General features: G+C 52.4%; 1 protein-coding gene across 4 annotated transcripts; it reads right to left on the minus strand.

Annotated features, from left to right (window-relative positions):
- Positions 1–304: 304 nt before the first annotated feature.
- Positions 305–11,859, minus strand: LOC310919301 (complement component receptor 1-like protein). 4 transcript variants are annotated; one of them, XM_083878604.1, is made up of 14 exons: positions 11,762–11,859; positions 10,789–10,934; positions 9,823–10,014; positions 8,258–8,357; positions 7,707–7,792; positions 7,141–7,353; positions 5,953–6,135; positions 5,201–5,389; positions 3,953–4,156; positions 3,148–3,330; positions 2,530–2,718; positions 1,933–2,112; positions 1,598–1,767; positions 305–1,187 (listed from the first exon to the last, which is right to left on the minus strand). In XM_083878604.1, exons 1-14 carry the CDS (start codon positions 11,827–11,829, stop codon positions 1,035–1,037), a joined length of 2,256 nt encoding a protein of 751 aa, XP_083734730.1. In that variant the 5' UTR covers positions 11,830–11,859; the 3' UTR covers positions 305–1,034. The 4 variants fall into 4 exon arrangements, with proteins under 4 accessions (XP_083734730.1, XP_083734729.1, XP_083734731.1 ...); XM_083878603.1 differs by having other exon boundaries at positions 305–1,190; XM_083878605.1 differs by lacking the exon at positions 11,762–11,859 and adding an exon at positions 11,634–11,746 and having other exon boundaries at positions 305–1,190.
- Positions 11,860–12,072: the final 213 nt, after the last annotated feature.

A 12,072-nucleotide genomic window follows, 5' to 3' on the forward strand; every position in this document is an offset into this window, starting at 1 on the left:
ATTATATTATATTATATTATATTATAGTTTATACAATATATATTATATGTATTATATAAAATATATATTCATATAGTCTATTATATTATATTAATGATATAATACAATATATTAGTATATTATTTATATAGTTTATATATAAAGTAAATATTAATATAAATATATTAAATATATAGAATTGAATATATAATATGTGTTATATATAATATATATAATTATATAATTAAATGAATTAAATACAAAATATATATATTTATAATATTTATATATTTTAATATTACTTTATATATTATATACACTTCATACAGGTGTTATGTAAATATTTCCCTTTACTAGAGACAGGACAGATCATTAAAACCCAGGCAGAGCTGTCATTCCAATTGCAGGTTTATTATAATCTCTGATCCCATCACACGTGGCCCACACAGCTCTTCCCCTTCACTGGATGTTACAGAAAAAAACAATTTAAAAACCCACCATTTCTTCCTGTACACTGTCATTTTGTCCACAGAGATGTGGCACTGCCATGGACCCATCCATGCTGCTTGGGAAGGAAATCTGCAATTTTTGCTTTGCTGGGACAGAGGCTTTGAGCTTTTCTTGGTCACAAGCAAAGTAATTAGGCAGTGAAGGTGTTGTTCCCACCAATGAGTGCAGTGTGGTGAGCTGGGCAGCACTGGGATGGACTGGAGAGGTGCAGCAGCTGGAGGTGAGTGGCTCTCACCACGTTCATGCCCCTTTGCATCCCCAAAATTCACTTTCCACTCAGTTCCCTCCTAACTGTGCCCTGCCAGTGTGGCAAACAGAGCTAAATGTGAAGCTTGAAAAGGCATAAAGTGATCTGCAAACTCAGCCTGGTGAGCCCTAAAAACTGACTCACGAGTCACTTTGGCTCCTTATGTGACCAGATCTGTGGACAAACTGGTAAATTTTGTCCTGGCTACTTCAGCATCAGCACAAAGTCATAAAAAATCCTCAGTCAGCATCGTGATCCAACACACAGAGGATGGTTCTTACAACCCCAGTGCCACCAGTCAGCTGTTGGGGGTGATTTTTAGCTCCTTTTCAAGCTTCTGGATCTCCAGGTAGAGTTTCTGGACTTCCAGAAGGGTTTTCAGATCTGGCAGGGGAATCCCACACTGGAAAGCTGCTTTGTTTTGAAGAATCCTCTCACACACATCAGGTTTCTTCTTTAAGAACCAAAACAAAGGCAGAGTGAGACTCCAGGGCGGAATGACAAAGCAACTGCCCTTCTGGAGCAGGAGCAAAGCTATTCCAGGCCATAAATGGGGCAAGAAACAGGAAAATGGGGCAAGAGACAGGAAAAGTGGGAGAGAAACAGGAAAAATGGGGAGAAACAGGAAAAAACGGAAAGAAACAGTAGAAACAGGGAAAGAAACAGGAAAAAAACAGGGAAAGAAACATGAAAAGTGGGGCAAAAAACAGGAAAAATGAGCCAAGAAAAAGGAAAATGGGGAGAGAAACAGGAAAAACTGAAAGAAACAGGAAAAACAGGGAAAGAAACAGGAAAAATGGGGCAAGAAATAGGAAAAACAGGACAAGAAAGAGGAAAAGTGGGGCAGCTGGTGGTACTCACACACGCGGGTGGTGGTTTCCAGGTGCCATCAGCTGAGCAGGTGGTTTTGGAGGGTGTCCCTGGATACCCATTACGTTTGCAGGTGAAGGTCACCGTTTCATTCACCTCATAAAAGAGCTTGTTGAAGTGAACCACAACGTCCTCCTGCTTCGGCAGCTGGGGACACCGAACTGGAGGGGAGACACACACAAAAAATCAAATAATTTTGATGGAGGATGGAGGAGAAAACACCCTGAAAGCTCCACCTGTGACCCAGCAGAGCAGCCCCTGGATGGATCTCACCTGGCTGGCAGGTGGGCAGGGAACAGGAGATGCAGCAGAAGGTGCTGACTCACCTGGCTGGCAGGTGGGCACGGGCGGGTCCCAGGTGCCATCAGCCCGGCACTGGCTCTGGGCAGCCCCGCGCAGCCCGAAGCCTGGGTCACAGGAGAACTGCAGGAGCAGCCCGTAGGGAAAGGTGAACGTCTGTGGGCTCATCCTGCCCCTCTGCACCACGGGCCTGGGGCAGCGAACGGCTGCGGGACAGAGCAGGGCTGGGAGTGGGCTCTGGGCACAGCAGGGCCTGATACCCTGATCCCATACCCTGATCCCTGACCCCATACCCTGATCCCATACCCTGATCCCATTCCCTGACCCTAAACCCTGGTTCCAAACCCTGATCCCATACCTTGATTCCATACCCTGATTCCCATACCCTGATCCCATACCTGATCCCATTCCCTGACCCCATAACCTGACCCCATACTCTGATCCCACACCCTGACCCTAAACCCTGGTTCCAAACCCTGATCCCATACCCTGATCCCATACTCTGATCCCATACCCTGATCCCATAACCTGACCCCATGCCCTGATTCCCATACTCTAACCCCATACCCTGACCTCATACCCTGACCCTAAACCCTGGTTCCATTCCCTGACCCCACACTCACCCCTGCACTCCGGGGCAGGCCCACTCCACTCCATGTTCTTCCCATCCTGGGAGGTGCAGTAGATGGACTCGTTCCCGATGAGGGACAGCCCCTCTAAACATCTATAGGTCACCTTGGTGCCATAAGGGATCCTTTTGCTAATTCCACCAGAGTTCTCCCCAAAGGGGATTTCTGGAGGAGGTCCACACGCTATGGAATAAAGGGAATTGATACAGAGAGACACGTGCAGTTGTCACCTTCAGGTGACAACCAAAGCATTTCTGTGAAATCACCACAAAGTTCACTTTGTGGCGGGTGTGAGGCAAATTCAAGTAGCTGCTGCCTGGATTCCGTCCCCTTACGCCAGCTCAGGGCTCCAGAAATATCAGGATATTTCCAGTGGAGGCCTCCCCACTCCTGGAAGTGTTCAAGAAACACCTGGATGTGGCACTGGGGGCCACGGTGGGACTCAATCAAACCCTGGACCTGATGATGTTGGAGTCATTTTCCAACCTTAATAATTCTAATTCCAGCTCCAGGCAGGGGACACCTGGCTCAGGTCGTGTCCCCAGGAGCAGGTGCTGCAGGCAGATCACCCAGAGGTGGCAGGAGGTCTCCTGTCCCCCGTGTCACACGTACCTTTGTCACAGAAGGGCAGTGCAGGCTCCCAGCTCAGATCAGCCCCACAGGTGATGGTCTCAGGGCCCACAAGGCGAAAGCCCTCCTCACACTCCAGCTCCACCTCGGTCCCCACCTTGTAGTCACTCCTTCTTTTATACACCTCCTTTCCATGGGGGATGTCAGGTTTTGGGCAACGTGGTTCTAGAAATAAGGGAAAAGAAAGGATGTTGTGTATTCCCAAGGAGAGGTCCAGTTGTGCTTTCTATGAGGAGAGCTGCCAACAAATCAGAACCCTGGGCAGAAAAGTGACCATCCCCAGGTGTGGGTCTCAGGCTGTAACCCTAAAGGGTCAGTTTTGGGAATTGTCCATGCTCTAATGCTGGTTGCTCTGGGAGGTGGAACAGGCTGTTTCCTCCTGGCAAGGTTTTCCCTGAGCTTTTGTGGATTTTGCTGTGGTGCTGGGTCAGGAGCTGGAGCAGTGTCAGTTATTTACACTCATTTTTCTCCTGACAGGGGAAATGCTTTGGGAACATCCTCTGCTCCCCAGCCTCGTGTCAACAAAGCAGCCCCAAACACAAACCACATCCCCCTCCAGCTGGGTAAACATCTCCCAGGGCTTCTCAGGAACCTCCCAAGCCTCCAGAAGCCTCCAACATGCCACCCTTGCACCCCTGCAGACACCAGCTCAGCCCTGCCCAAACCCTGCCCTGTCTCCATTTGGATCTTTTGCTGCCTAACCCCAGAGAAGCAGATCCGGGGCCACCTGGAGTGGGGGAAAATCCTCCACAGCTCCCGTCATGATCATCCCTGCACCCTGTCTCACCTAGGATGCACTCTGGCACTGCTGGATCCCAGGCACCATCGCTGCCACAGCTCAGGATGATGCTGCCGCTGCTGCCACGGCTCTTGAAAACAAATCCTTCAGTGCACGTCACTTCCAGACTGTCTCCATACACATAACTCTCCTTCACTAGCCACGAGTGCAAGGGCTTTCCATTTGGGATGTGTAGATCTGGGCAAGGAATTCCTGGGAAACACCAAACATCAATGAGGGTGAAACCATGGTAAAGCCAGAATTCCTTGTGAAAACAAGGGTGGGTGTCTTGTAGGTCACAGACACATCGTGACATTAAATCTGCCCCAAAAGCATCCCTGGGCTTTCCGGGGGGGGTGGAATGTTTGTGGTGAGCCTTCAAGACCACAAGGGATGTTTTCCAGAGGGTCAAGGTGAAACCATGGCAGAGCCAAGTGGGTGACAGGAAATTCCTTGTGAAGAGAAGGATGAGTGTCTTGTAGGACACAGACACATTGTGACATTAAATCTGCCCCAAAAGCATCCCTGGGCTTTCCTGGTGAGGTGGAATGTTTGTTGTGCATCCTCAAGACCACAAGGGATGTTTTGTTGCCCTGATTTTTCATCCTTCTGATGTTTTCACATTTCCACTGGAGCCTTCTCACAAATTGTAAGATAAACAAAGACTGATGTTTGATAAATAATACATTCCTTCCAGGGGGAAGGACAAATGGATGCACTGCTGGTTTGACCAGTGGGGTTGGAGAGGTGTCAACCTCATCCCCCCAATCACTGGTCAAAGTCCAAACCCTATATAAACCCTGAATCCAAAAATAAACTTCTTTTTCTTTCTCTCAACCTGACAGGTGAGTGTCCTTATTTTCATGTCCTCCAGTGATAATGTTTTGCAGAGGTTCAAGGTGAAACCATGGCAGAGCCAAGTGGGTGACAGGAAATTCCTTGTGAAGACAAGGATGGGTGTCTTGTAGGTCACAGACACATCATGACATTAAATCTGCCCCAAAAGCATCCCTGGGAATTCATGGGGAGGCGGAATGTTTGTGGTGTACCCTCAAGAGCACAAGGGATGTTTTGCAGAGGGTCAAGGGACTGAGCTGGCAAATTAAGCAAAGTAAACTCTGCAGCTGGGGAATAAATCAAAGGAATTCCAGAGTCAGCAAAGACCCTGGGGCATCCCCCTGCCCCCCAGGCAGTCCCCACCCCACTGCAGCTCCTTTCACACATCCTGGCAGCCACAAGTCAGCCCCAGGCACTCACTTTGACACGGAGGTGGGCGTTCACTCCACACAAAGCCCTGCAGGCAGCTGATGTTCCAGGTGGCCTGCCCCATGCTGAACTGGTGGCCCTGCAGGCACTCGTAGGTGACCACGGTGTCCACAGGGAACAGGTTCCCAGCCAGCCTGGCTGTCACAGCATTCCTCACATCTGGGGGATCATCACAGCTGCCTGGAGGGGAGACACCAGTTTAGGGCCAGTGGTGCATCACAGGGATGTGGGGAATTTGGGTAAAAACCCTGGGCTCACATCGTTCATTCTGAGGGGCAGTGAATCACCCAGGTTCAGGAAGGGTAAAGGGGGAATGCAAAGGAGACAGATGATGATATACAATTTTTTTTTCCCTGGAGAGAGACTTTTCCCAAGGGCATGGGGTGACAGGACAAGGGGGAAGGGCTTTAAGAGGAAGGAGGTTGGGTTTCCATCAGGTATTGGGAAGAAATTCTTCCCTGGGAGGGTGATGCCCAGAGCAGCTGTGGCTGTCCCAACCCTGGAAGTGTCCAAGGAGAGGTTGGACAGGGTTTGGAGCAACCCGGGATGGTGGAAGGTGTCCCTGCCCATGGCAGGGGTGGGTGGGATGAGCTTTACGGTCTCTCCCAACCCAAACCATCCCACGACTCCACAATTTTGGACTGCACAGCGATTTTCACTGCTGTAACAACCCATCATTTCCAACCCAGTGGATACCCTCAGAGCAGGGAGGGGGGTCCCAGGGGCTATCCCTGCACACTCACTGCGCTGGCAGAGGGGCAGGGGGGGCTCCCAGACGTTGTTGTCCACGCAGGCAGAGGCTGTGCTGCTGCTGAGGCTGTAGCGAAAGTCACACTCGAAGAGCACAGTGTCCCCAAAGGTGTAGTGGGACCGGTACCTGCTCAGCAGCTTCCCATTCTCCACTCTGGGCTGCTCACAGGTCACCACTGCACCGGGGGAAGCACACAGACAATCAGCAGTCAGGCTCCAGAGGAGAGGTGAGGGTTTTGAAAAAATATCCCTGACTCTGTTTTACACCACAACGACACGGACTGCGAGATTCACAAGGCTGAAAATGACTCCTCTGTTGCAGAAGGACACAAAAGAAGCCACACTCACCGTCAGGTTGAAGTGAGGAAAAGAAGGGAAGTTTATTATGATTTGGGGTTTAAATAGGATTTGGAATGTGATCAAGGATTGGGAGATGAGCAGAACACCCCTCTGACTCCAGTGGTCAAACCACCAGTCCATCACAGAGAGGAATGAAAAAAATCTACTTTGTTCATGTTACATGCATGAGAGACTCCACTAGAAAATACGTAAACAATATCAGAAGGCTGGAGAATCAAGGTGACAGGGATGTGTCTCCCTTTTATACTATTCTACACAGACCAATTTGATTGGTGAAACAAAGACAAACCTCTTTCATCACATTGGTCAGACCAGAGGGACATCAAGAAGAAGTCCCTCCTAGGAAAAGGAATGAATAACAAATTTACAGCTACAAAACCACTTTTTTTGTTTACAGAAAATTTCCTGGGAAAAGAATTTCAGAAAACCAAAACGCCTCAGGCACGAAACCAGGGCTACAAATCCCCATTGCCTTTTGTCACCCAAAGGGCTGGAAAGGGCCAGGACACCCAGCAGGGTGACACGGTGGCTTTGTACATCTTGCCCCATGTTACAGCAGGGGGATTTTAAGGCAAAGATAAAAAGAACACAGAGGGGCAGGTCTGGAATTCTTTGTTCTATTTTACAGCAGCTGCCCTGTGAGCATAGTAAAACCCCACTCCCACATCCCTGCTGACATGAGGGGAGACCCTAATTCCTGTCACAACTGGGGACTCCCATCTGCAAGAGGTGGTTCCACTCCAGCGGGATGGGGGAGAGAGGAGGTTCCAAGGGAGGAAAAGCAGAGCAGGAGCTGGGGCTGGGATGTGGGATCAGCTCACCTTTGCATTCCGGAGCTGGGCTGCTCCACACACCGTTCAGGTTGTCCCGGGTTGTGCAGAAAATCGAGGCCTCTCCCACCAGGGAGAAAGGTCTCTGTCCCCACCTGGGGCTGTGGCACCGGTAGGTGACAGAATCCCCGTACTCAAAATGCTCCTTGTTTATCCCACTGTGCTTCCCATTGGCTATTTCTGGAGGGGGTTCACAAGGAATCGCTGTGGGAGGAGGGGAAGATCATAATGAGGAAAAAAAAAAAATTGTTTTAAACCAAAGAACTGGTCAGAAAAAGCTGGAAACAGGAGGTGGCAGAAATCAAAAGCAGGTCTTGAGGAGCTGCACCAGCCTCGAGCGAGTTTGGGATATCCCAGGCTCAAATGCAGCTGCATCAATCCCAAAGAGTGAATGAACATTTCTGCAGGAAGAGAAACAAAGATTTCAAATGTCTTTCCAGGCTCCACCGTGCACTGAGATGCCCAAATCCTCAGCAGAGCAACACAACAGCCTCTTTATCCAGCCCCAGCCACATCCCAGATAATTAAAGAATAGATAATTAGGGAACTCTGCTTACCCTGGCAGGTGGGAATATCTCTGTTCCACATCACAGCATCATTTCTAAGCACACATTCAATCGCAGAGGGTCCAATCAGTCTGTACCTGTGTGAGACAGGGAGAGGGAATCACTCCACAAACTCAGTCCTGGTGTCCACCTCACCACCAGGAGGGTTTGGGCTCCTTTGTCAGAATTCCAGCACATGAGAAACTGGTCATTGGTGTCATTTTCTCAAGGACACACTGGCTTTTGCCAAAATTAAATAGAAAAAATGACACATTTCTAAGGAAAAGCACATACTTTCTCAACCATTTACAGCTCTGAGCTTGGTATTCACACCTTTCCTTCAAAAAGACACTGAAACATGGGGAATGGTTTGGAAAGAGCCAGGAGGGTGAAGTTTGGGAAGAACTGTCTCAAAGCAGGAGATTGAAACACTCACAGTCAGTCCTAAAGCTCCCAAAGGAAAACTTAAAAGGTATTTCAGTCAGGGGCTGCAATTACCAACACTGGAAAGCAAATTCTGGGAGCCTGGCTGAGAGGAAGAAGCCCTGTGGGTTCTGGCTTACCCAGAGTTGCAGGTGAAGTTGACTGTGGAGCCAAGAGTGAAGGCTGCAGGCAGGACCAGTTTGCCATTGTCCGGCTCCCCGGGGTTGCTGCACGACTTGGCTGGGGAGAACAGGGCTGCAGTCAGCCCCCAGCTCAGATCCTTGGCAGGAAAGCCAAAGAGTCCCCCAGTTCTGAGCCGGGGGATGGATCAGAGAGCTCCGATCTTCCCTCCAGCCCGGGGTTATTCTGTGATTCGTGGTGCTGGCCAGAGCTGCCTGTGAGCCCTCTGGGGTTGGCAGTGACCTCTGGGGTTTGCAGTGACCCCTGGGGTGGGCAGTGACCTCTGGGGTTTGCAGTGACCCCTGGGGTTGGCAGTGACCTCTGGGGTTTGCAGTGACCCGTCAGGTTGGCAGTGACCTGTGCTGTTTGCAGTGACCCCTGGGGCTGGCAGTGACCTGTGGCAGTGACCTGTGGGGCTGGCAGTGACCCCTGGGGCTGGCAGTGACCCCTGGGGTTGGCAGTGACCTGTGGGGCTGGCAGTGACCCCTGGGGCTGGCAGTGACCTCTGGGGTGGGCAGTGACCTGTGGCAGTGACCCCTGGGGCTGGCAGTGACCTCTGGGGCTGGCAGTGACCTGTGGCAGTGTCTCCTCCCAGCTAAAGGATTCTCCCCCTGCAGCTCAAACCCTTTTCTGGACCAGAGTCCAAAATGCCCGAGCAGAAGGACACCCCTGTGGTCAGCAGTGAAGCACGGCCAGCCCCAGAGCTGATTTCAGCTCCTGCTGTCACTGCCAGAGCCCAGAGGAGCAAACCCGATGCTTCCCTCCATCGCCACCATCCCCAGGATGCTCCAGGAGGAGCCGCCAGCACCAGCAAACACAAACAAACCCCACAGAATGCCAGGAAAAAGAGTGGCAGGCTGGTTTGGGCTGGGAGGGACCTGAAGATCACCCTGTCCCAGCCCCAGGGCAGGGTCAGCCCCAGGGGAGCGGGGACAGCCCCCAGGGGAGCGGGGACAGCCCCAGGAGAGCGGGGACAGCCCCCAGGGGAGCGGGGACAGCCCCCAGGAGAGCGGAGAGAGCCCCCAGGAGAGCGGGGACAGCCCCAGGAGAGCGGGGACAGCCCCCAGGAGAGCGGAGAGAGCCCCCAGGAGAGCGGGGACAGCCCCAGGAGAGCGGGGACAGCCCCCAGGGGAGCGGGGACAGCCCCCAGGGGAGCGGGGACAGCCCCAGGAGAGCGGGGACAGCCCCCAGGGGAGCGGGGACAGCCCCAGGAGAGCGGGGACAGCCCCCAGGGGAGCGGGGACAGCCCCCAGGGGAGCGGGGACAGCCCCAGGAGAGCGGGGACAGCCCCAGGGGAGCGGGGACAGCCCCCAGGGAGCGGGGACAGCCCCAGGGGAGCGGGGACAGCCCCCAGGGAGCGGGGACAGCCCCCAGGGGAGAGCGGGGACAGCCCCCAGGGAGCGGGGACAGCCCCAGGGGAGCGGGGACAGCCCCCAGGGAGCGAGGACAGCCCCAGGGGAGCGGGGACAGCCCCAGGGGAGCGGGGACAGCCCCCAGGGGAGCGGGGACACCCGGACACACTCACGGACACAGATCTCGGCGGGGCCGTGCCAAGCCCCGCTCTCTCCGCACCGCAGAAAGTTGGCGGTGCGAGGCTTCCTGGCATAGCCCGGCCGGCACACAAACTCCAGCCTGTAGCCCGGGGCGAACTCCTCGGAGCCCAGCAGGAGCTCCTGGGGCTCTGCGGACGGCGAGCGCGGCGGGGCGGGGCAGTGACCTGGGGACACACACACAGACCCTCACCAGGGCCGCCGGGGAAAGCACCGGGCTCGGCCCCTTCACCCCCGGGAGTGGCGCCCTAAGGCTTCTTGCCTGGTGAGTGTTTGCAGTTTTGTACTGGAGATTCTCACGCAGCTTCATGTAAGTTATGTATGTATTTAGAATTTATCTACTCTGTTTATATATTTCTTCTCTGGGAGGAGAAATGTGATTGGTGGTGATGTTCACCTACGAAGTCAAAGAGGTGGCAAACCTGTGTAGCCAACCTTTTGCCTTCTGGAAAAAGTGCATATAAATGGAGTCAGAAATATTAAAATAGACCTTTCCTGCCTGACTTTCTGCTGTCTGCCTCGTCCTTTGTGTGTCCAATACTGTGACACAGGAGCTCCAGGGGTAAGCCCCTCAGTGCCCCCAAAAACTCCCCAAAGGCAGAAGCAAAGAGAGGAGCAGCCTGTGGCTGGATCTGGAGGAGTTTCATCCCTCCAGTGCTGCTCCTCACACCTCACCCAGCAGATACAGCAGCTGGACACAAAGCCCAGATGGAGCATCTCTTCTCCCCATTTAGTATAAATTATTGCACTTTTTTCAGCTAAAATGGTTTTGTACCCGGGGGAAAAAAGGCAAAGGAAGATGGATTCTGCTCACGGGGATTTACAGAGCCCTTGAAAGGTAAAGGCAAGGAGGAAAAGAGAAGGATCCAAGTCTTGCAAAACCCAGGAGAGGGTTTTCCTTCAGGGGACATTGGTTTATCCTGATGGGCTCGTTCACTTACTGTGGACAGTCACGACGAGAGCAGCAGTGAGGAGTGACCCAAGGGCAGCAGCACAATTCCTCATCCTGCCCAGCTCCAAGGCTGGCGTGTTCATTCCTGCCTGGAGATGCCACAGATGGCACCACACTCCCTTCCTGGGCCAGGCTCTGTGAAGAGAGCAGGGGGGGATTTGGGGGTGTTTATACTCCACTGTCTGCACAGCTCTGATCTCTCCACCCCTGAGAAGTTCCTGCAGTCACAGGAGAGGAGAAGGAGCTGGAGATTATTTTTTTTTCCTGGAAACTTAAGGGGCAAAACACTTGATTTGTAGTAATAAATCTCTTGGAAGTTAATTCCCAGTCAGATGAAGTCCTGCTGGAGTCAGCAGAACAGTCCCCTAACAGTGAATTCCCCTCAGGGAGAAGAAGTATCTATGCAAAATGTTCCATCAGTTCTGTGCAAATGTTACCTGAGTCAAGCTGTAAAGTTCACAGGTCAGTCAAACCCAACTGCTTTACAAAATGGAATTTGAGTGCAATTTGCACTCACCTGGCACCCCTGGGGATCTCTAGGAGCCCTCTCTGTGTTACTCAGGGTCATTCATGAGCCTGAACCCTCCCAAAATTCCATAACCTCCCAGTGCCTGCTTTCCTCCTGGAGATGAGGGTCCCCCTCACTGCCCCCCACCCCAAACCCAACCCTTCCCGTGCCTGTTTCACTCCTCTGCCTTTCTTTCCATCCTTGCCTCACCTCCAGGTTTAATCTGATTTAATTTCCTGCCCTCGGTGCCTGCTGGGGCTGCACAGAAGCTCCAATCCAGTGCCCAGGAGCAGCACTTGGGGCTGCCTGGATGGGAATTGTCTTACCTGGAGGTGTGGAGGCAGGAGATGGAGAAGCCCTGGAGCGTTCAGCACTTGCAGGATGAAACAGGGACTGCTCTCCTCCACCCCCCGGGCTCCAGACAGAGGAAAAGGAGGAGTTTTATAACACTCACATGCTCACATCTGGCCCCACGGAGAGAAGATTCAATTCTGCAGAAACCAGAGCTGGCCCGTTACCCATAAATCATCCAGGAAAGAGTTTATTCCACCCCCAGAGCAAAACACTAGAAAACTGAATGCAACCCAGATGTTGAAATTGTTTGGTTTTTATGTGTGGAGGTGCCAAGAGTTTGCAATGGTCCTTGCTGGGACCTCGGGCACACTGAGGGGTGTCCTCAGCAGAGCTGCTTCACCCCAGAGCATGGGCACCCTAAATCCACCCCCTCGCACCCCACAAAGCCATGGGCAGTTCCCCCAAAGGGGT

Source organism: Zosterops lateralis (assembly GCF_965231275.1).
Source record: "Zosterops lateralis genome assembly, chromosome: 26".
Lineage (NCBI taxonomy): Eukaryota > Metazoa > Chordata > Aves > Passeriformes > Zosteropidae > Zosterops > Zosterops lateralis.

Bases quoted from the DNA above. Each gene is read 5' to 3' on its own strand.
- LOC310919301 (XM_083878603.1), bottom strand. From the start codon at position 11,829: ATGGGTAACGGGCCAGCTCTGGTTTCTGCAGAATTGAATCTTCTCTCC. The intron at 4,157-5,200 runs GTGAGTGCCTGG...GGTGTTTCCCAG, and splicing joins ACGCCCACCTCCGTGTCAAA to GAATTCCTTGCCCAGATCTA. The intron at 1,191-1,597 runs GTGAGTACCACC...TGGTTCTTAAAG, and splicing joins GGAAACCACCACCCGCGTGT to AAGAAACCTGATGTGTGTGA.